The sequence below is a fragment of the Cyprinus carpio genome, chromosome A8 (assembly GCF_018340385.1).
Source record: "Cyprinus carpio isolate SPL01 chromosome A8, ASM1834038v1, whole genome shotgun sequence".
NCBI classification, from domain to species: Eukaryota; Metazoa; Chordata; class Actinopteri; order Cypriniformes; family Cyprinidae; genus Cyprinus; species Cyprinus carpio.
The window spans coordinates 16,024,566-16,049,759 of NC_056579.1; the positions used below are offsets into that span (position 1 = coordinate 16,024,566).

General features: G+C 37.6%; 1 protein-coding gene across 2 annotated transcripts in view; it reads right to left on the reverse strand.

Moving 5' to 3' along the window:
* LOC109094936 (LIM/homeobox protein LMX-1.2-like) overlaps window positions 1–23,209 on the reverse strand; it is a 62,633-nt gene extending 39,424 nt beyond the window's left edge. The window contains exons 1-3 of one of the 2 annotated variants that reach the window (XM_042762496.1): window positions 22,909–23,209; window positions 21,351–21,475; window positions 20,261–20,447 (exon numbers count right to left, since the gene is read on the reverse strand). In XM_042762496.1, coding sequence (XP_042618430.1) covers window positions 20,261–20,447; window positions 21,351–21,420 — 257 coding nt within the window. In that variant the 5' untranslated portion in view covers window positions 21,421–21,475; window positions 22,909–23,209. Of the gene's footprint in view, window positions 1–20,260; window positions 20,448–21,350; window positions 21,476–21,711; window positions 22,053–22,908 lie in introns of those variants that run through there. The other variant, XM_042762495.1, reaches the window with a different exon arrangement.
* Window positions 23,210–25,194: the final 1,985 nt, after the last annotated feature.

The window sequence follows — 25,194 nt, forward strand, 5'->3', positions numbered from 1 at the left end:
CAGAATAAAAACGGCAAGAACCAACAAACAAACTGCTAAAAATGTTACCACTCGAAGAATGTTCTGAGATTCAATGCTGAAGTTTTGATGAAAATCCTAACAGTAGCTTGAATAATTCCCTCCTTTATTTTAACATAAAATCCCCTCATGGTATTCATTTAATCATTTATTTATTTATGTTCCTTACATGATGTTTTTCCCAATTTGTCTGTCTGTGAGATGTTGCTATACATCCCGGTGGAAGCTTAGCTTCCTGTTTCTTCCTCTGAAATACAATGCAACTATAATTTCATATTTCACAATGACAGAAAACCACAGCAAGGATTTTTAATTAAAAACCGAATGAGTGAAATGAAAGTGGGAGGAGAGACAATAAAAGCAAGAATGTGCGCATCCGTGGACAGATTCTCAGCGTATTTTTTTATTTTATTTAAGACCCGCGCCTGTGCGCTAACAGCATTAATGACATTATAAAGAATTATGAGCAGAAATCGAATTTGCTTCGCCACTTGAGCGCCACTAAAATGCCAAACAATAAACTACCAGATTGCAAATTAGATCAGTAAAAATATCAAACACATTGCGGTGGTGGGGGAGAGAGAGAAAAGGGAGAGTGAGGGAAAAAAAATCCATAATTGTGTTTAGCGTCTGGACCCCAGGGAGCGAAGACACTAAAGATCATCAGGGCCCGACGTGCGAGCCTGCTATTGACAGTGTGCTAAAAATCGACAGGCTAACTAAATAAACACTGCAGGCTCCATTAAATATTCAACAGCTGAGATTTGACTAAATCGCCTGTGTTTCGCTTCTGCGCGTCCCCCTTGGAATCGCTACTTTCTCCTGTTTTGCCTCTCCTTCTCGCTCTCTCTCTCCCCATCTCTCGCACCCTCTACTCATCACCCCATCTTTTTTCCTTCCCTGACTCTTGACAGCAATAAATGATGTGGAGCCTGAGGGCCTGACTCTGAGGGGAGAGAGCGGAGGCCTCAGCCTGCTCAGAAAAAGCAATAGAGGAGAAACAGCCAATGACCAATGCTCATCACGCCAGCACTGAGGCGAAGATCAGTGACATTAAATAAAGGCTCCGAACACCTCCCGCTACCAAGATGGAGGACCTGTCATGGGTGCACACATCCACAAAATCTACCCAGCGTGCACTCTGTGCAGGCAAGACTGGATAGATGCTCACACCGTCAAAGAAACTGGGAACCATTTTGGCAAAGCAGATGTTTTTGATGGCTGCAATACAAGGTCTTATATTCAGGGTTAAATAAACAGATTTGTTAACCATATGAGACATTGTTTAAAAAATGTATTTGATCATACCCGCAGTGATTGGTTGGGTTTCGAGAATGTGAACGGAATGGAGTGATGGTAGTCCACACTCAAACATTCTGTGATCACTGAGATCCAGCTTCACTCCAGGCTTTCTCACTCGCTGAATATAGGAATAAGGCTTTGAGATCACTTCATAGTAAAATGTGTGTCCTGTTACAACTAAACTGTAGTCCTTTTAACATTTCATATACAATAGTGAAATAATGTTTGTGCTGTTTCTGTACAGTTGCGATGGGTTATAGTTGATCTGAGAGTTGTACTGTTTTTTTTTTCTACTTATAAAAAGAAAATTTCATCATATTTTTCCCTAAATATGTTATTTTTGAATTATTGACTTTTTATCTGTTCAATACACTGAAGTGAAAATTGGGGTAGAAATAAGTTTTACTCAGAAGTTGCTAGTAAATTTCTAAATTAATTACAAAGAAATGGCAAAACTAAATTAAAATGAGTTAAAATTAAAAGAAAGACTTATTGCTAAGTTTAAAAAAATCATTTGTACAGTGTAATATTCTACTATTTCCATCTCTCTTTTATACAAACTGCTTGAAAACTAAAAAACCCAGTCTTTTTTTGTGATTAATTGTTTTTTACATAAAATGATCCTTCATAAAGATGTAAAAAACATTCTGTGGAATAACCTTTATATCTTTAACATTAAGGCCATGTCAAAGATTGAAATCATAGTGAAATTAATCGTTGAAATCAAACTTTGATGCTTGTTATCTCATAATTAGATTTTGAGACTTTAGCCTGGATTTCACAGACAGGGTCACATTTATTTATTTATTTAGATCATGGCTAGGCTTAGTTGGGGTTGTATGTTCTCAAAAAAAAAAAAAAGATTTTGACATCTCGCATGAATTATTAAGTCTTCTACATTGCAACACTGCATTGTGGTGAATTCTTGTGGACATATGATTGCATTATGGGCTGTTACCCGTTATGATCATGACAGAGTGGTATTAGAGTGAAAGAGTCCAACATTCAAAACAAAAAACTAAAAGCATGTGAACCACTCATATACTTCAGTTGAGTTTCCTGAAATAATACATCAGATTTTCAATAAAGCCATGTGATCTCAACTGTCTTCCCTCAGCTGTGTTGCACCAAGACAGACCTCTCAATGACCATCACCTTGGATGTGTTTTTTAATCATATCAGCATCCTGACACTGATGGTCCAACGTGAGGGACAATCTGCTATCCCTCCTCTACTATCCTAGCATTTGACTACTGCCCACGCCATTATATATCTGTGTATTTCTAGTGGGATAGATCCGGACAGATGATGGCACGAGCCAAACCCGTTAATCTGAACTGAAAACCAAACTCCTCCAGGTTTCTACTCCTCTGTCTCTGCTCATCTGTTCCCGCGAGAGCGGAGAAGCACTTATGCAAATGAGCAGTGACAGCGTTATTGTGGAAGGAATATCAATGGAGTAATTACAGCACAGCCAGCACTCCTTTCCCCACCACCCCTGCCCGACTTCATCTCACAGCCCAGCTATGGCTCTCCCTGAGGGCGGAGGAGGAGACAGCAGCCACACTCTCTGGATCCAAAGCTAATAATGGAGGAACAGGTACAGGCACTGAGGGAGTCAGCAAAGGGGTCCTGAGACGCAGACGTGGCTAAATGTGGCCCGCAGTCCCAAAGAATGATCACAACATGATCTGATGATAAATGTGCAGTGAGCTGTGTTTAAAGGCTCCAAACAGAAAACTGTGTCGCTCTTTGTCTCTATGTATATGTAAATCTATGCTCAAGTGAATTGAGGTGGTGAGTTTTGAAGGCACCTGTACTACAGAAGGATGTCAAGTCTCAAAGGTAAACTGCCACTGTAGTATATATAATTAAAAGTACACTCATACCTTTGTAATTGTAAACATTAGTGAATTTGCTAAGCATTACATCTGTTGAGGTCACCTATATTAGTGATGCATGATATATTGGTATCACTGGTTGGAGATTTTTTATTTATAAATATAGTATTTATCAGTATAGTCAGTATTGTTAGTTTCACTAACAGTTTGAAAACACTAAAAATGAATGTCCATTTTTTTAAACATCACATAAAAACCAATAAAACATAAACAAACTTTTAATAGCAGATATACACATTTATAATATAAACACATCAAAAATAAAATAAACACTAATAAAATATACACTATTTTTTTTTAGCAGATATACACATTTATAATATACATAATGTTTCTTCAATAAAGAAAAGACCAAAAATACTGATGACTCATCTGGCACTCACCTACACTTCCAATTTTTTTGTCTAATAAAATGCTGTAGACTGAGAATGTCTGTCCCTCTAAAGCCAAGTAGCAAATAATGGTTTGATGCTGATATACACACTTAAGGATATTGACTATTTAAACAAAATAGGACAAGCCCTTTGATATGTGATATGTCGTGTTTAAACTTGGTGTCTCAGTAAATCAGCACAATAAAACTGTGCTCACAATCATTTCAGAAGCTTCTCAAAAGAGTGCTGATAGTTACAGTATATGAACAATCACAACTGCACGTCACAAAATATCAGAATGTCATGTTGGTGTGAGTGAATTACATCCAACATAAAGCTTCAACATTAAAAATATTCTTTTCCAGTTTTTGTAACTACCCATGAAACATCACAGCATATTCCTGCAGTCTGAAAATATACCGCCTGAAGCAAGATTTACTTTAGCTTAAAAGAATATAACAAGTCTAGAATCTTAGCGTACTTATGCTTGCTTACAGGATTAGCGTTCATCAGTGAATCTAAGGTGATTTACTCTGACAGGCTCTGGAAACAAGTTGGCGATTGTCCAATGAGCAAACACTTTTGGCATGTTAGAGATGTCTAATTTAATGCTCAAATTTGTCTCTTTGTGCTTAGGGAAAGCACTCCTAGCCCCATTAATCCATGTGAAACAACAGTCATGCACGCCTGAAGAGAAGTAATCTTTCATCCTCACCATCTATTCACAGGTGAAGGATGGGTATGGCCATAAATAATGAGGGGGAGAAGAAAAAAGGAGGAAGGAGGGATCAAGGCGAACGTTGGGAGACCAGAAAAAGCAAGGGAGAGAAAGCTATGGAGAAAGAGGGGATAGTTTCAAAGCTATGAAATTCCTTAATACCCCCCTTAGGCTGAGCATTAACATGGCTAGGGCTGGAATGTCACCCTATGTGCACCATCACTGGCATGAGAGATACCCCTAAAAACATATCTTATATCTGTAAACATTTCTCACACTCTTAAAAGTAAAGGCTCCTTATTGCCATTGATGGTTCCATGTAGAACCTTGAGCATCCGTAAAAACAAAGGTTCCAAAAGCAATTCCATAGAACCATTTTGGTTCCCCAAAAACCTTTCACTGAACAGTTCTTGAAAGAACCATTTCAAAAAAATATTCAAAAACATTTGAAAAATCTAAAGAATCTTTTTACACTTCAAATAAATGGAAAAGTTTCATGGATGTTAAAGGTTATTCTTGGTACCATAGATGCCAAACCCTAATTTTTAAGATTGTGCAACATTTCCATTGCATAAAAGGTTCTTTACAATAGGAAAAGGTTCTTCAGATTATTGAAATATCATTCACACTAAGAGAAAAAAGGTTCTTTTAAAAATTGTTCACTGAAATGTTCTTTGTGGAACCCAAAATGGTTCTATTGTGTCGCTACAAAACTCCCCTTTCTGAAGAGTGCAGGTAACGCTTAACGCAAGTGTTTGAAATCAAAAGTTACAGAACAATGCAAAAGTTAACAATCCAATCTGTTTTAATTCATAAGAGTAGGGAACAGGGAATTAATAAATTTGCAAGAGATCAGGAGACATCTTCAGAGGGCAAGAGGAGTAGAGCAGGGGTCAAGCCCAAGACCCCAAACACATTCTGTTACAGCACGGCACTGGCAATGTCCAAGCACCTCATAGATCACAGAGCGCTTATCCCCACACTTACCACAAAAAAAACAAAACCAAAACAAAAATAGAATAAAGTAAAACAGATGAAGTGAGAGACAGGAACCAGAGGTTTCCGAGGCCATTCGCCCCTTCCATCTGCACCAGCTTCTTCATACACACGTGTTTGCACTCCAACAGACAGCCAAAACAAATCGCTCGCGACCCCACTGGCATATAAATTCTGATTATAGGGGGGGAAATGTGCTTGCGGATTCCCTACAACACATTTCTGAGGTCTGTGTGGCCATAAATAAATCAGAGAATTATCCTTAGTAGTTTCGCCCGGTCCTGTGCAGTCCCAAAAATCAATGTGTTGCTTCAGATGGGGATCAGTTTACTGGCTTTGAAAGTGGTAAATGTATTGGGATATGCAATAGTAATATAAACAAACAGTTGTGTTTTCATAATGATAACAGTTGGAGAACAGATACGTGTGGCAATCAGGTCAATTTAGACTCGCTGAACACGAAAGGATTGGCATTTATTGTGAAAACTTGCCTGACACACATCGTATCATTTATACAGCAGATTGATGAATGTTGCAAAGCAAACCTGAAAAATAAACAAATGGGATGGTGAATGTAGGAAAGAAATAAGCAACTGTCAACTATGATCTTCATTTGCTCACTGGCCTTTCAGAGAACAAATTGTTACAATGCAATAAAAAATATGCAGACATAGGATATAGGTCTGTGGTGTGAAGTTTCGTATTTTTTTTTTTCTTGATCATTTTTAACTGCCATTGTTCTTATGTTTAAGAGGTCTGTTTTGCGTTTTCTCAGTTTTATTTTTCTTCACAGTAATAAAAACAACGAATTAAAATAACGGGCTACTCTCCACAGCATGAGCCCCTGCCGTGGGAGGAGCTGTAAAGCCAATGCTAACATGATTAACAGTGTTGACAACGAAAAAATAAAGAGTAAGAAAAAACATGCCCTCTCTATTTATTTTTCCTGTTCCCTTCTATGTCGTTTTTTCCTCCTTTTCTTTGATCCTGTGGGTCTTATGAACCTTCCACATAAACAGCTACGTGCGAAGGACACTTTTAGTGCATCCTGGGCTTGATGCAATGCATCTGCATGGATGTCCCCAGAATCACAAATCTCAAGGATGAAACGGACATCTACTCTCATACAACCACTTGAAAATGACATCTCTTTCTATCTGAAATATCTTAGGAATATGTTACAAGCTCCCAGTCTAGCACCTAAATGCATTTAGAGGACAGAGAGTGAGCGCAGGCTCTGAAATTTCAACCACTTGTGCAATTACCTACAGGCCTCTGGTGGTTTGCCGCCACAGGGTGAGTGTCCATCTTGAGGAGGACAGTTGAGACATGGAAACCGAGATAAAGGATTGTGCACGTTGTAGAAATCAGTCTCTGATGTCTACATCCCAACATAAAGTACTCTGGAATATAATCAAGATACAAGCATAGTCATTAAAATACCAAGGACTAATAGTGACATGGTACTGATTTATAGGTAATGGGGGAATTGTACATGTAGGATGTTTTTGAGATAAAATATCTTCTTTTGTGTGCCGTAGAATTAAGAAAGCCAGTCTCCCAGTGTGGATTTTGCACATTTATCTTGGATTGTTAGTCTAATTAATTTACCTAGGATTGTTAGTCTAAAGCTCAGCATCACCTCTGTTTAGAGGTCCTCAAGAATGATATACACCCAGAAAAACATGCAAGCACTGCCATTTTGCTATTATGTTACCCTCAAAAGACACCTACTAAACCTCTGGACAAATTACTGCTCCTTCGTGCACCCCTGTGAGAAGACGTAGGTTTCTCCATCAATGTTCCATTGAGGTCTTGATCCTCACAGATATCAAAGACTCAGGGTTAAATAACTAATTAAATAATAACGAAGGAAACAGAAATACAAATGCAACCAGAGAAGAAATTAACATTGATTGCAGAGGCCAAGTAAGAGTTTCCATTTAGGGTTGCCAAAGCACCGTTAAATGTTATGGGCACATCAGGGTGCAAAGAGAGCCTGTTGGTCAGCCCAGAGAGGAATATGACATCTGACAGAGAGCAGAGGCATTCTGGACCACGCAGACCCCATGCTTCAAAAGAACCGCACGGGAAACAGACAACACTACTGCATTTGGGTCACAAACAGGGCCCTCCACAGAAAAATAGAAGAATAGGTATCATGAGGAGCACAATCACAGGTTATACAATCCTAGTCTTCACCGAACGCAGGGATAAACATATCCTAACGAAGTCACGTGAAACCTTAGAGCACTCGCTGCTTTCTTGCTTATTTATCTTGCTTTGACTTTCACCAACTGCGGTTGAACTCAAACCCAAGGGCCCCAATAGTTGTCAGGTCTCAGATGCAGTATGGCTTGAGGGCCGATCTCCAATGCTGCGTCAGGGATTCTGCTCCAGTTGTAGTTTCACTTTTATAGCTTCCTTGAAATATCTGTAAAAGAGGAGCTGGTGAGCTAAAGAAAACTGCTTTAAAACATTGGTGTGTAAATCTCTTTTAATACTACAGAACCCTGTGTTAATGCTGCCTTCAGAAACCACTCACTGTATTTCTCCCTCCCCCTTTTCCTTGCTTTCTTCCTCGCAATTCTCAGCTCATTACATACAACATGGACCTAAAAGACCACATCTTCAAATTCTGCACAACTAGAAGTGTTTTTCAGATACACTATATGAATTCGGCCAAGAGTCCACAAACTCTTCCTGTTTGGCGCTCAAGCTGCTCGTTTGTCTTTCTCTCACTGGTCAGAAGGATGTAACATTTCAATTATGAAAAACAGAAAAACTTCTCTCATAATCCTTGACGAATGTCTGCTGAGGTTCATCCGATGGCTGGCAAAAGAGTTTCTTCGCAGCTGCTCGCATGTCTCCCACGGAGGGGAAAAAAAAACACATGGGTGGGAGATACTCAGAGTTCTCAAAAAATAATGATGTTTGAGCCTTTTGATTGATCATACATCTCTCCCTGGAGTTTGATGTGTTTTTTTGGGAGACTTAAAAACCTGACAGAGAGAAATACAGCCACAGAGAAAGAGGAGAGGTCGATATCGAGAAAACATGTGCTGGAATAATGCAAGGCCTGTCTGAACAGCAGACTGTTCGTGAACAGAAACAAAACGTCATGTTGTACCTGCACTGATGACATCACTACGAAATAACAATCAAGCAGAAGGAAGCATTGGGACAAAGCAAACGAAACCCTAGTGGAAAATCAAGGCCAGTTTTTCCTTCTCTTAAACTCTCAGGGCTTGCGGTGAGCTTCAACCCTATAATAAAATAATGCACAGCAGTGTGTGTAGTGGATCTCTGTTTGAAAAATACTTGTGGAGAAAAAGAAAAACACATGGTGCGTAGTGTGGCACAAAACATATTTCATGCATGACTTTAGAGAATGTTAATAAGGATTAGAAACATACTTCAACTAATGTTCGGGTTCCCTCATGGGGCCATGACTGATTTTTACTCATGTTTCTCAAATGGGGAGACATAACATCTGAGGTAACAGTTAACATTTTTAAAAACAAAAAAGGTAGAAAATGCTTTTAGGGGTATAATTTGTGAGCACAGTATGGAGAAAAGGAATCATTCTTCTCTCTTAATAGCTAATGCTGAGAGGGTTCTCTTGCATTCGCTCTCTTTCTGCAGTCTTTATTTCATTAGGATGACATGTCAGGGGCCCTCAAGTCTCCCTCTGACCCCACACTCTGAGCACGGCTTCTGGTTAATGTTACATCAATACGGCTCTTATAAAAAATGTTTTAACGTACAATGCATGTTCGGTTTCCAAGGAAAGATAGACCAATTAATCTGATTATAGCCTCAAATCCGACAACATGTGTACGCGTGTATCTAAGCATTTGGGATGCAGATGTGCAGTGCGTATGTGCGTGCCTGTAAGAGTGTAACTGGTGGATCAGGCCAAAATCTTGAGAGGATACAGCAGCTGCCCTTCCACTGCGAATAAACTGATCATCAGCTCTTCAAAAGCTCTGCAGCCTGTCAGATACTGAAACATCGGCTCTACTTGAAAACCACGAAACAAATACACCACCACGTGCAGACACTAAGTTAAAAAGGCAAACACCCGCACCACCACACCACTGAGAGGTTTCTTAGGGAGCATCATGTGTGCGTGTGTGAGCATCGCATAGCAGTATTTTTCAAAATTAGGTTGTAGGTTTGTTGCGGACAACAGGAGGAAAGTAATATGCCAAATGTAAATAATAAACGGCAACCAACTATGAAATCATATAGCAATGACAGAACAATAAAGAGGGTTTAAATGTCACAAAGGATATACAACCAATCAAAATTTGCCACAAATCAGCATCCCAAAGAAAATCCAGTTGAGATTTAATGGTTTACTGTGAGCGTATCCACTCTTGTTCATCACATGACGCAGTGTAGTCACATACAAAGAGATTCAGCAACTGTATGCAAATACAGCCCACATGTGAATGCTATGAGACTGGGAAATAATGACAGGAAAGAGCAATGAAAGGGATACAGAAGTGAAATCATAAACCTCTGTCCAAGCCTTCATGCTCCATTTGATATCATAACACTAAAGCACTTAACACTTCAGAGCAGATCATTTGTTCTTCTCCGCTTACATCACTGGGTCCAACGTTATGGACGATAAGTTTGCAGGGATCTCTTTTGAAAGCTATGACACATTTCTGTCCTTGCTTTGATTTTGCTTTGTTAATAGTATGTAGATTGGTTGGAAAACACCTTACCAATTATTCTCAAGTGGTGGTTTGAGATCCAAAAATGTGTTGCAAGTCTATTCAGATATATCAAAACACTGGTCACGAAAAAATGCTAAATGCAAATTTTAAACAAATGTAAAAAAAAAAAAAAAAAATGTTTGATTTAAACATTGCTGGTGCTTCTGTTGATAGGTAAAACATATCACACAGATTAAAGAAAGAGAGGAGAGGTAGGAAATGACAAAATATCAGAGCAGAACATAAAACAGCAAAATAAAAATGGATCAGAGTTACAAAAATAAATAAATAAATAAATAAATTCACATGACATTGCCCTAACTCAAAATTACCTTTCAAAAACATAGCCTTTTTGTAGCAGTACCATGGTACAATGATGGAATTAAATGGTAATACCATGGTGTTTTGAAATAAACATGGTATTGATCATTATGGTATTCCTTGCACCATAGTATTTATACAGTACATGCTCAAAAAACTCGCATTTATTTTGAATGATTTCATACGTTCACAATTTTCACATGCTGGTGTTGAACCTCCTAAAGACCTTATTCGATCCTGCAAAATGAGAGCATTTCCAGTGGTTTGTAGGCAAATATTCCACTCAATCCAATGTTTTTTCTTTGTTTTCCATGTTTTGAGTATTACATTGTTTTACTGAGTGAAAGCTGCACCAAACGACTATCTGACTGATTCAAACTGAATCATGAACCGATTCATAAAGTTTTGCCAAACAGTCTTTCCTATTCACTCAAAAAAAAAAAAAAAAAAAAAAAAAAAACACAGACTCAAAGGACTGATTCATCCGAGAATCGATATTGCTAGCTCCGAACAATATGACAAACATACTAACAGGGAAAATGTTTCTCATGTCGGTATTTAAGTATCTACCTCAAGACAATCCAAAGCCTCACAACCAATAAGAAAGAACATTAGCCAAATAAAGAGTCTAGTATAGTTTCTATACTTGAATACAGTCTTCTTTTATTCCATTAAATATTTTCATTTGTGTATTATTTTAGACATTTATAGTATTAAAGTAACACTCTCTTTTAATCCTTTTAACTCTTGTATAAAGTACTTATGCAAACAAGGATGAATGTGAAAGCAAACTGTTTGGATTGCAACAGACTGTTTATCTTACAGTAGAGTTGTTTTTGGGTGCGTGACGCTTTGCCATCAGGTGGTTTGGCATCGTGTCCCACCACTACAGAGCTGAAGAGGGAGGGCAGAGAAGAGTCTGGCGCACGGTGTGATGTGAAGCTGGAGGTCAGGGCTCTGCCGCCTCTCCAGCTGAGCACCAAGCGCCACACATCGGCTCTGGTTTCATGTTCTGGGCCGGGGGTCAGGATCGCTTTCCCCCTGCTAACTGCAGGGGCAGGGGCCACTCCTCACGCCTGACAACAGACAGACGCCCACCTCAGGAGGGGGGAATGGACTTACTCACTTACTCCAAAGGAAAAAAAACAACAGAAGCAGGGAAGCCAGGAGAAGAGATGGATTGGTCTGAGATGGAGAACATGTTTGAGGCCATAACAGAAATGTTTGACTCTTTTAGGAGTGAAATATGCATAATTCAGGTCTATCTATTCTCCATATGTGACTCGAGTGAGTTTAGCATTGCTTCTCGTTCAGTCCTTACCGCTGAATAAGCAATTCTAAGGTTCAATGTTTCTTCGAAACACTATTATGTCTGAACAGCATGTTTGTGTTTGTGGTTATGAATCCTGCCAGAAAGGATGGGCATAGAGAGGACTGGTAAAAAGTGTACTATCAAAACAACAGCATTCACAGGGTAAAACAGGATAAAGAGGATGCATTGTTTGACACAAAAACAAAGAACGTGTAATATCTCAATATTAATCAGCCAATATTTTAGGTTTTCTGGTGTCGCTCGTATGTAAACAAAGACACATGAGTCTTCATTAAAATGGCGCTATGAAATAAATCATTTTCCTTTATTCGATTTTCAGAAATCCTCAATATTTCATTCCCTCATCCACCTTTATTTATTTCTTTATTTTTTTTATGGCTAGCAGATCATTTTGCTGCACTTGCGAGTGGTGGAAATTCCCAGGAAGATGTATTGTGGCTCTTTTCAGAGAAATATTAGCATCCAGCCAGGAGAGACATGGAAATACAGCAGAGAGGGGGAGAGAAAGGAGGAAAAAGGCACAGACGATCAGTATCATACTCCTGGATTTTTACTTTTTTTGTCTCACAAAGGTGGCATCCCTTTGTGAAAATGTAACATGAGACCTTACCTATAGATGACATCACAACGATCACAGTTGAAATCTTCTCTAAAATAAAACATAATATCTGTTCTGTTTCTATTAAAAGAATATTCTGGATTCAATGTAAGTTCTGTTGACAGCATTATGATGATTGCAACAAAACTTTTGAGACTTGTCTTTTGACTTAACTTGTCTTTTTTCCCTTTACAAAATCATCAGTCGAGGTTACGATGAGGCATTTACAATAGAAGTTAAAGGGGCCAATGTTTATTTATTTACTTACATTTATTTATTTATTTATTTTATTTTTTATTTTTTAAGAAAAAAAAGGGGGCAAAATTTTTTTTTAGTAATCAACATTGTGCCACAAATGCTGTTGATCAATCTTAACTTGCATTGAACCCGGAATATTCTTTTAATATCTATGACTATAAAATTAAAGCCAATTGTGTTTACACTGCTGTGGCTTTGTGTTTAACTCCTCTGAATCATCTGACAGAAGAATATAATTTTTTTTTAAACATCTGCAATCCAGTTAGCTGCTTTTTTTCATGTGTCTCTTCTTTCACTCCATTCTCCATCACTGTGCCTTCTATTGACTATTATCCAAATATTTCCACCCTGCACTTTTTGAAGCTGCCATGGGTCTTTTGGCCTCCAACACAAATCATTTTAGCTGCTTGTGGGGGGCTCGCAGTCCCATGGAGGTATGGAAATACGATTCCCACCATCTCCAGCTCACGTTTGTTTTCCTTGGTCCAGTCAGCGATGGGCTGATCAGCAGTGATCCCCATAGCAACAGAAGATCAAGACCGTGGGTGGGGAAACAGGAGGTCTTGCTGGTCAGAACGCTGTTTTTTTTTTCTTTTCAGTTTACTTTAACCTGTCTCCTACTTCAGTTTCCCCTCAACTCTGGGAGGGAGATAAGGAATATTTAGACCACAGCATTCAGGATTCAGGATTTCGTCCCGGATACACACACTGAGTAATGTCACTCCCGCTTTGATGCACAAGAGGATGAAGCCACTTAATTTTCATATACCAATGAAGCACAAACACACACACACACACACACACACACACACACACACACACACACACACACACACACACACACACACACACACACACACACACACACACACATTAAGATTTGTACATAATTAAGAGGTACATAATTTCACAGCTTTAGCAATCAGCCTAGGTTTTCACAGTTTTGAGCAGAAGCTTATAATAAGGCATTTACAAAGGACATTAATGGGGCGAATTTTTGAAAGATTTAAAGGCAGAAATATGAAGTTTATAATTGTATAAAAGCACTTACATTAATTCTATGTTTAAACTTGTAGTTTATTTTAGCTGTAAAGTTGTTCTGTTCGAAACTGAGTCTGATTGCTAATATAAGATCAAAAAAAAAAAAAAAAAAAATCTTACGATTCCATCAACACTGTTTAATGCTACAACCACACAAAATTTTGTAGCCAACCAAAATGAAATCTGCCATGTTCACTGCAAATATCAGGATGTGCTAAATTGTAAGAATTCAATTCCTGACCAAAGTAACTTATCCAACATTTCTGTGTAATTTTCCTGAAAGGACCATACAAGTACATTGGTGGTATGACAACACTCAAGAACATTCCAACGGCTGCTCTTCTCTTTCCCTTTATAAAGAAAAAGAAGAAATATCACAATGCAGAATGCGGAGCTTTAGAACTGTGGTCACAAAGAAGAAGGTAATTGGCTGGTTGAGGTAATCAGATTGGTTTCAGAGCATCTGATCTGGAGTCTAACAGACTTCCAACTAGTTGAATGAGTAAATAAAGAACTGTGGGAGCTCCAACTGAAGACAGAATACCTCTAGCTCCAGGAGGGTCCGACCCAGAGAAAGCTTATTCCACGTGAAGGAACTGAACTGCACGGGCACAAAAGACCACAAAGCATCCAGCAAGAACCAGCAAAAGTCATTCTTTCAAGTGACCCTTAAAACGCTCTAATAAGGTGAGGCAGGTTTTGACATTTAAAGAGATAGTCCACCCAAAAACGAAAATTCAGTCATCATTTATTAAACCGCATTTTGTTCCAAACACGACTTTCTTTCTTCTATGGAGCATAAAATAATATATTTCAAAGAACGTTGGTGTCCAAACAAAGTTCTTCAAAGAACATTTGCAAAACACCTTTTGTGGTCCACAGAAGAAAGAAAGTAAGGTCTGAATCCACATGAGGGTGAGCATACATGCTACTCAAAATGTGACTTTTCCACCATCAAGAGCTTCGTACTTTATGAAAATGGTTTCAGAACAAGGGTTAAATGGAGGTAGCAAACTGCCTAATGCATGTGTGACTTTGCTTGTCTGTGAGCCTGAGCCTCATAAGATCACTCTCATGCTCACTTGGCTGTGAGAGAGGTTTCGGAGGGAGGAAGTGGCAGTGGTGCTATTCCAAATCACTGTCCCATTCCACCTCATTCTTCCCTCTTTTCTCCCTCTGACACAAATAAGAGGATTAGAGCACACAGCTTCCGTCAGTCCCTCCATTCAAGACAATGCGGCGAAGAGCTTAGTAAGATAGCCTTGAATAGCAGAGCAGACCTGTCATTCAAATTGGCTAGTACTATGGCGATTGGGAAGCTAATCTCATTAGGATATAAAAAAGAAAAAGAGGGAGAGAAAGAGTCTGAGAAGTCCAAGATGAGATTCGATTATCATCCTCATAACTTGCATCTAAGACATGAGCCAAGCTTAAATCTTGTTGTCTATGACAAGACAGTTGAAACACTCTCGCAAGACAACTTAATAGTCCAGGATTATTTTGGAGAATGTGAAGACTTTGAAAGAAACCAATAATTGTTATATCACTGGATTATGTTGCTATTGTTTTTGCAATTAAAAATTCTATATATATTTATTTATTTTTTTGCTTTGTTTAAACTCAAAATCCTCGTTTGAGACAAATCCACTTGCATAATGTCTTCATGCACAAGTTGTGAGTGTGTTATGTGGGTGTGATAGTGAGCCGTTGGCGAGCCACATGCCCCGTGGCACCAGCTACCATCCCAGTGCCAGTGTTTTCTCACATATCTGTGAGAAGCCTGTGTAGGAATAACACTGTGGAGACACTGAACTTCATCACTATGTTGAGAACAGTGTGGAACAGAGACAAGAAAAGAGCCTTCAGCAACATTAGGGAGGAATGATGGAGAGATATTGTTCTTATGGCTTCTTAATATTATGCTAAAACAGAAGGAATCTTTTTATTTGCATAGTGGATGATATATCTGTTTATGTGTGCAACTAAGTAAACCAAATTGTAAGTTGATTCCCTTGAAATAAATGCTGTGGCTCAGCAACTAACCAGTCCAACACAGAAACAGATCTTATTTGGGGGCGGGGTTATCTGTTTGCCCATCCAATGGATAAAAATGGGCGATCTAAAAAAAAAAAATATAAATATGAATAAAAAAAATCGTCTTCCTCCCGTATTATTAATTCAAAAAATAAAAAAAAATAAATAAGATCAAATATAAATCATACCTGGGATAAAGTGAATTACTAATTAATTTTAGTTAAAAACGTTCAAGTATAAATCATACCTGGGATAAAGTGAATTACTAATTAATTTTAGTTAAAAACACTTCACTTTTCAAAATCATTAAATAAGAAAAAAAAAAAAAAACATTTATTTTTTTAATTTTTTATTTTATTTTTTGCGTTCAATTAAAAAAAAAAAAAAAAAAACTAGTGGTTGTGACATTTTCATAATTTTACATTCACAATCTATGGAGTAGCTCTGGCTGGCACATTAAACTTATAGACATAGCATACATATTTTCCATGGTTAAATACCATCACAGATGTGGAGTTACATGTTAAGGACATTAAGTAACAACAATCACACATCTAAAAGAGAAGAGACCCACAGAGAAAACTAAATATTCTATTTCACAAGTGAATTTAAAAGCAAAACCCAGTCATCTAACGCTTCCCTCTACACCAGAATAACATCCCTTTAGGTCAAAGCGTTAAACGTCTGGTGGTGGGGGGTGTGTGGCACTAGTCTTGAGATGACAGATGATTGCATCATTTTAATGCTGCCAGGAGAGGCTGGGCTAATGTTGACACAAAACCTAATACTTCCTTGCAGAGGAACAGGCTGGCTCAGGCTCGGCCTCATCCCAGAGCAGAGCGCTACGAGGGCCTTCAGCACAGCAAGCAAAAACCCCTGAACACTGCAGGATTAGTACCTGCCTCACTTCTCTAAACGTGTAAGTCTACTTCTCACACATTCATCCAAACACAGCTGTTTTCATTTTTATATGTATACAAATATAGCAAAACAAGTATTCAAAAAAATCACAAATCATTATTAAATCATCATGCTGATTTAAAGGTTATTTTAATTGAAACAGTAACTAGACAGTAAAGGCATTCTTTGTAAAAACAATGTCAGGGTGTCTTGGGAGGGTGTATGGCTCCAGTCATGTAGAAAACACACTGCCAGACCCAAAATCCACTCATGTCAGCGGGAATGCGGCATCCCGCTCACAAAGCAGAGCTAATTAAAAAACAACACATCGCAGGAGGACGCCCCCACGGTGCTAAAATAGAACTATCAGCACACCAGGGGATCATCCACAACTTCCTACTTCAAGCAAATTATCCCTGGACCAAGACTAACAGCAGACTTGAGCCAGGTTTCACTGAGGCCAGACAAGAACATTCAAACACTCAGCATTCAAATACAGAAATATATACACTTCTGTTAAACAACACAGTAAAATTAAACGGCAGAAGTTGAGACATATCTATCTATGCATACACAAATCCTGAGTGCTCAGAAACCCTCATTACCTACTCCTCTCATGGTACAGAAATCTATTTGAGAATAATTCAAATCACAATGAGTTAAATACAACTGTAAGAAACATTACAGTATGTCTCTCTCTCTCTCTCTCTCTCTCTCTCTCTCACACACACACACACACACACACACACACACACACACACACACACACACACACACACAAACTTTGCCCAAAACAACTTCTAATCTAGAGGAAGTGCATTATTCTCATTTTCATAACATAGCAATAGTCATTCTTTTATTTTGGAGTAAATCTATTTATTCTGATAATTTTGAATAATTGTTAAATAAAAACACAGAAAAAAATAATTATTAAAAACTTAATATATAAAATACATTTAGATGTAGGCTATGTTTAAAAAATATGAATATAAAGCTATTATAATATCATTTACTGAAAAGAAAAGTATTTCTAGCTTCCAAAATGTAATTTTAAGATAATAAAAGGTGTTTGTCCAAACTACTTTGTAATTGTTTGTAAATGACAGACAGTAGCCTATATAGGCTAATAGTCTATTTTGGTTATTTAATTTTTTTTCTGCCACCTTTAGGAAAGAAAGAAAGAAAGAAAGAAAGAAAGAAAGAAAGAAAGAAAGAAAGAAAGAAAGAAAGAAAGAAAGAAAGAAAGAAAGAAAGAAAGTGTAGGCTCCATCTATAGTGGCGTTGCAATTTCAATTAATTCCGATTAAAGAGAATTCACACAAATAGCTTGAAAACACAATTATATTTCCTTAACCTGTGTCTTTAATTGGCGCTAACGCAAAGGTCTGCTGAGCCATTTAAAGAACATTGCAGATCGTAATTCCAAAGCTAATCCTCTAATAACGAGAGCCTGCTATTCCAAGTTACTCTTGAGCTACAGCAAGGTGAAATTACCGCGCCAAAACAAGCTATAAATTCCCGCCGGTAAGCTCGTGCTGTAAATAGCTGGCAGAGAGGTGTGAATATGAACGTTTGCCCAATGTCGTGATTTACGGTTCTAATGATTATAGGGCATGAATCAATTGATGCTAGTATGTCATTAGGAGGAGTTTCACCAGAAACGGCCAAAGGCTTCAACTTGGTGCCACGGGCGCTTTGCGGGGTTGACAAGTACAACCTAAATGAACGTCATAAAAGTCAAAAAGGTGCAAATTACATCTACTAAGTGGCCCGTCATTGCGAAATAAATAAACAAATATTACTGCTAGCTACCTGTGTAGCGCGCGTGAGAGGAGCCCTATAGCAGAGGTGTGCATGCTGAAACGAAACGCCTGTTTATGAAATGGCAGGTTTTGTAATGCGAGCAAAAGGAGATCAGACCAGGGAAATATGATTTACACGAACCTAACACCTGATTGACATTCACAAGGCCTTATAAAACATAACATAGTTAAGATTGCGAGTAGTGGATGCAAAGAAAAAAAGTGAGAAATCTTTCCCAATAACAGGTAGCCTAAACAACCAGTCATTTAATTAGGCTATGTTATCTAAATATAGCCTAATACCATAGGCTAGCCTACTCAAAGAAAACGCTTTTCACATGCTTGGCCTGTCTCAGCGCTAGCTGCCGTCTCCAGGGTTTGAAATATAAGTCCAGAGCTATGAAATTATTTTTGTTAACACTAAAGCTGAAGCTGAAAGAATTGGCAACTATTAAAATCAGGCGGTAGATGGCCCTTTAATTATTGCATGGTGTCGGATAGGGACCTCCCAGTTATCACCATAAGAGAGGGAGCGATTTTTCAAAACCCCTGACACAAAAGCTTGCAAAAGTAGTGACACACATGGGGAGAAGACATGCAACATAAAGCGCCCTGCGGTCCACTCACAGCTTCAGGACCGGGTGAATATTAACACAGCACTCACCCACTGTGCGAATTCAGACTAGGCTATCCCATACCATGACTACACACGATTTTATAACCGAGGAATAAGAAGTGTGATTCGAAAAGATTTTAAATGCTGTTAAATGCCGTGCCGGTCAAAAAATAGGCTTTTTGTATAGGGTATGCTTCACTTTTAGCGTTTGTACATTCATGATGTTATGGTTATGGCTTGTTTAAATAAAAAACATTCTGCAACAGAACGATAGAAATGGCCCACGATTGTAAAATACAATAACAACAACAACAACAACAACAACAATAATAATTAATAGGTAGGCTATAATAATAATAATAATAATAATAATATATTAGCTAAATAAACAAATGAAAGAAAACGTATTAATTAAATAAAATAAATAAAAGAAGATAAAACAATGTGTTATTAAAAAGTAAAAACAACATCAGTGCATTTATAATTTGAAGTCAAGAAATTATAGATAATATATATATATATATATATATATATAATATATATATATATATATATATATAGCCTATGTGTGTGTGTGCCATTCCAGAATTATATAGACTAATACCAAATGTCTCACTTAAATAATTTCTGACCATTTATGATTGACATGTAGGCTAAATAATGTAAATAGATGTAAAAATAAGATGAATCAACCCGCATCCATCTGCGTTAAATGGACATGGGCCTACTGTATATATGACAGGTGATCAAACAGCCTAATTAGGCCTATGTTGTCCTCGACTGATCGAATTTTCGAAGAAAAGACTAAATTAAACGAAATCGCTTAATTCTGATTGTCATTGCGTTGCAAAATATCATAGCTCAAAAAAAGAAAGAAAGAAAGAAAGAAAGAAAGAAAGAAAGAAAGAAAGAAAGAAAGAAGAAAAAGTTCCAGTGCAGCGTAAACTGAAATTAAAATTCAAGCCAAACTATCACTCACTAAATCCAGGACTGACGTCTCAGTTTAGAACTGAGGAACTAAATTCATTATGGCTATAACACATAAAAGCCTAATAAATATAAAGACGATTCTTCGACAATACCACAGTGCACTTGGCGTCTCAATTGTAAAAACAACAGAATTTTAAAATGTTGACAAGTTCAACAAAATCATACCACCAACGCCACAAATAGCCTACTGTGAGTGTTATTGCGTAAAAACGAAAAATATGTCAATTTCCTTGCTTGATCACAGATGAATAAAAGCAAGTCAAGCAGAAGCAATGAACCTGCGTGCGTGTTACACCAATCATTTCTTTCAAATAATCCATGCCCTTACTGTTGGTAGTCGTTTTTGCAGTAAAGTTTCCTCTCCCGGAAGTAGCAGCTGGTGGTGAGCGGTTGTTGACACACGGCGCATTGCAAACACTCCTCGTGCCATGAAGACTCGTTGACGCGCATCAGAAAGCGGTCGGATATCGGCCGCTGGCACCCCTCACACACCGCCTGGTGATGGCACTCCGTCCCTGGAGAGCAAATGCATCATTTTAATAACATTTTAACTTCATCTATTTTTTCTTCTATTGAACAAGTGGTTATGATATCAAGTTGTAATATTAGGATGTGCTAAATAAACCAGTATGACAAAACAACAAATGGCGTGTGAATTATAAAACCGATAGGATTATTATTATTATTATTATTACGATCAAATTTTAAACAACGCACAAACTATCAGCCAAAACTACCTCAAAAAAAGTTAACATAAATGTGATTCTTGAATAATATTTGTACTTTCTGCTTATTTACTCTACAAAAAAAAAAAAAAAAAAAAAAAAAAAACGTGGAGTAAAAATTTCCAGCCATTATAAATAATAAAAAAGATATTTTGCATTCTTTTTACATAATAATGATTTCCATTGTTCTGTTGACATAACAATTATTATTTTGTATGTATTTCAATGTGTATTGTGTGTATTTTTTGCGGTAGGCCTATTTTTTATTTGTCAGTACTTACACGTTACAGTTATTAGATAGAATGAAGCAGCCATAAATGTGTGAATGAGAAATAAGTATAACCATTTGTGTCAAATAAAGAAAAGAAAAGAAGAAAAGACAACACTAGAGTATCAAAACACATGCATTACGTTGCCCATAAAATGTAAGCAGATGTTTTATACGTCAGTTGTGTAATGGGGTTATTTTCTCTGAGAATTATCCTTGATTATTCGACAGATAGCGGCCGGCCGGTAAAATGCATGACACATCCCAGCCGCCTGCATAGTTTGACTGCCACAGTTTCAGCTATAATTCTCGCGTACATCTTGATAAAAACAGCATCATAAAATTCGCAGAAATTATCTTTTCGTATTGCAAGAATACGTGTTCACGCTAGTAGGCTATAATACTGAAGACAATGAATCACTTACCAAGCATAACTCCAAGTGTAGCCTGTCCCGACCGCAACGGATGGTCTTCGATTTTTATACCGTCCAACATCTTTAAATATTCCCACTGTTACCAGCAAGGAAGCGCCGTCCTAGCGACTCAGGACCTGTTGTAATATCCACAACAACACATTTTGTCAGAGTTGTCCATGCTTCAAATCCCAAAGCTATCACACAACATTACAGAAATCTCAACCTCACGGCTTTGCCGCTAAGATGGCCAGCTCAAGAAAACTTTTCATTGCAGTTGGCACTTGCAAGATTAGTATTTGCTCTCGATCAAACCTCGGCACAGAAGCAGAACAAGACATAACTATAAAACTTAAAACACGCACTAAGTCACCTGTTAGTTAGTGGCCGAGTCAATCTAGACGTTTTCTGCACAAAGCGCAAAGTTTGTATCCCGGCTGTGCTGTCACGAGCTGCAAGGGAAGATCCTCCCTTTCCTACACCGTGCACAAGTCGTCTCGTCCCGCAAAAAAAGTTTTCAGGAAATTAGTAAATTCCACAAAATTATAAAGGAGATGTCTAAATGTTAACTCTTAAATTAGTGCGCCATTCGGCTCCCTGCAGCTTGAGAAAGCTCAAAACTGAGATAGGTTTGAGAGAAAGCACCCTCCCCTTTGGTCGCGTCACTTTGCAGACTATTGACTGACATAGGGATGCTATTGGTGCGCCAGTGTTCGTGCACTCTGCCGAGTGGAACTAAATGTGTTCCGCCTCCAAAATCGCATTGCCTCTCAAACTAGAGGCGCACAAGGATGGTAAACAACGTTACAAAAATTATGGTGAAACAAATGAGTCTAAAAACACAGTCTAATTCAGACAAAAGCTTGGCCTAAAGAAAGAAACAAAGAAATAAAAAGAAAGAAAGAAAGAAAGAAAGAAAGAAAGAAAGAAAGAAAGAGAAAGTAAGTCTACATAGCCTATTAATATATTTATATATATTCATGGTTTTGATTTATTCAAGTATGAATTTTGATGCCTTGCAGACTATGTAAAATGTTGCATTTTAAGCCCTAAACAATTTTTAAAAAACAATTAATGCGTTTATGGACACAGAACAGCTCCACGCATTTGACAACATTTTGGGCAATCAGTGATTTGCGTATTAATGAACAACTGCTTCCGTCAATTTAACGAAATTAGACGCACTACGCAAAAAAAAAAAAAAAAAAAAAAAAAAAAAAAAAAAAAAAAAAAGAGAGAGAGAGGGGGGAGGGAGAAAAAAAATCAAATACGGCAAATGGGTTTTATCTGTCAACAAAACAACAACAAAACAACAATGTATTATTAATGTTAATTTTAGATTTTATTATTAGTATCAGTAGTAGTAGTAGCAGCAGTAGAAGTAGCCTGTTTGTTAAAGTGCGATTACGATGAATACACGGGAAACGTCGTATTAATCTGTGGCATGCAATTACGCGATGTTGTTTCTTTTGTAATTAATCACAATAATGTCCAATTTGTAACATGCCTATTGTAATGTAAAATGTTACTGTTATTGTTGTTGATGTAAATAGATGGTGTCACTTCAAACCTTGAAGCGCGTGTTACTCTTTGGTTTTATTCCGGCTGCTCCGAGGGCCTCTCCTCTCATGCAGAGGCTGCTGGCTTTGATATCAGGTAGCGGAGCATCACGCCTGGCCCGTCCGCATGCTTTGTGCTTTTGTGTCCATTATGAAGACTCGAACCTTCTGACCCTCGTCTACGATGCACCTGGAGATCAGAGCCGATAACCACAGACAGAGGCTGACAGAGTCCGGAGAAATAAGCAAACCCTTGTGCAGTCATAGGATGGCAGAGATGGAGTAATAATGCTACCGATTACACAGAAAAGATAAAAATCGAGCTAATGAGTTAAATGTCCCAGATTTTATTTAGTGAGCTTTGTGGTTTCGTTCCGGAGGGACCGCTTTGGTTAGATCCACTCTAATCAAAAAACCAATAAACCAATAAAAAGAGGACGCATCTGAACAAATGAAATGATGCACAGATAAGTGACGAATCTTTTATACATTATTAAAATGTATAGCTTCTTTGTAATTTTATTATTGGGTTACCTTGCCAGTTTATTCAAGAGAGTAAATTCCAGTAAATCCATCCATTAGACATTTCGTTCTTATTAAAAATAACAAACAATCGCTTAACTGCTTTAATGACAAATACAATTTGCACAACATAATTTATAGCAGTATTGTAAGGAAATATTTTTTGCTCACCGTTTTGATCATGAAGGAAAACAATAAATCATCTGTATTTAATGGCGGCTCATTGCTTCACAAATGTTTGAGACAGGCTAACGATGACTAACAATTATATACATTGACTACCTACATTGAGAGCAATTGTTAGTATCCCAGTGCTGGATATTTGGGTTGAGAACCACAAATAGTTGCGCCTTTCATCTTCAGGTCTTTATTAATTGCATGTGTCCTCAGTTGTTGCTAAGATTAACTACACTCATGTCAAGTTCTCGTTCTCTCTCTTTATTTTATTATTATTCTTATTTTTAAAGTCCCTCTCAAAGTGTAAAAAGCCTCTGTTAAAATGTTTAAAATTCGTCAAAATAAGAAAAGAAAATGACTGTGCAATATTGATTTAGGTCATTGCATATTTCATAATAATTGCCTATAATGGGATTGGGCCATTCAAACGTCAATATTTTAATATAACTAATACCAAAGACTTGCCTTCAATGCTTCAAGCCACATACTCAAAAGCATGAGAATTAACACGCTCTTTTCCAAACATCATATAGCTACACTGAGAGGGAGGAATGCACGCGCGTAACTCCTCGCGTTATACAGAATTCGTCACGCTCCCCTGTTACCGCCTCATTCCCGGGATTCCGTACTACCTCCGAGCCATTTAGGAGACTTCAAGCAGTCGCCAAGTGAGATACCTATGACGACCCTTCATTATCGAGTAACCCCCACCAGCCCAACACCTTCCAAAAATAAATCTCTTCAGCCGACACTAAGAAAACCGGCCACGGCGGTCAGTTCATTACGACCTCCTTAAAACAGTTTATTCTCTGACTAACTCAACTGAAGATGTATTTTTAGTAGGCTACTTTCTCCATTAGATTGCAGCAATGCCGCGTGATGATCAGAAAGGCTACAGATCAAATAATCAATCTAAAGACAGCAGGTGAGTCAAAGGACGAACTGTAAATTTCGATAAGAATCATAAATTGTGGGCATAGTTTAAAAATCGTAAAAATTTATTATTATTATTTAGTGTAACAACAATATAGTTTTAATCATTAGCAGGAATGTGGATATATAGTAATGCAAAATATATAAAATAACAAATAATAGGCTATATAATTTCATTGCTATTATTGTTATATTAAATATGTATATGCTAGGCTACTTAATAAATGATAAAAAACGGTTAAAAACAAACAAACACAGCTTTTAAACCTAAATAATCAATTGCATTTCCGAAAATGTTTTAAAAATGTTTCAAATTGGGAGATTTCATTGAGCTCACATGAGAAGCAAAACAACTTTATTAATCATATATTTTACGATAAAGTGATTTGCTATTTCTGGGGTGTCGTAGGAAATTCGCAAAACGTTCCCTTTGGTGAGTGCGTCGTAAAAAAAAAAAATGTGGCACTATTTAAGGTTAAGAAAAAAAAATCTAAGGTTAAAAAACCTTGTGACTCACCATCATTAGGGGAGATCGATGGATCATTTACCTTGATTGAGGTTCACTGAACATCCTTTGTAGTGAAACTGGAGCCCGTGGGTCGTATTTGTGCCTATTGTGCATGTCTCCCCCTTGCGTTTCAATTATGATCTGCAAAGAAACGGCT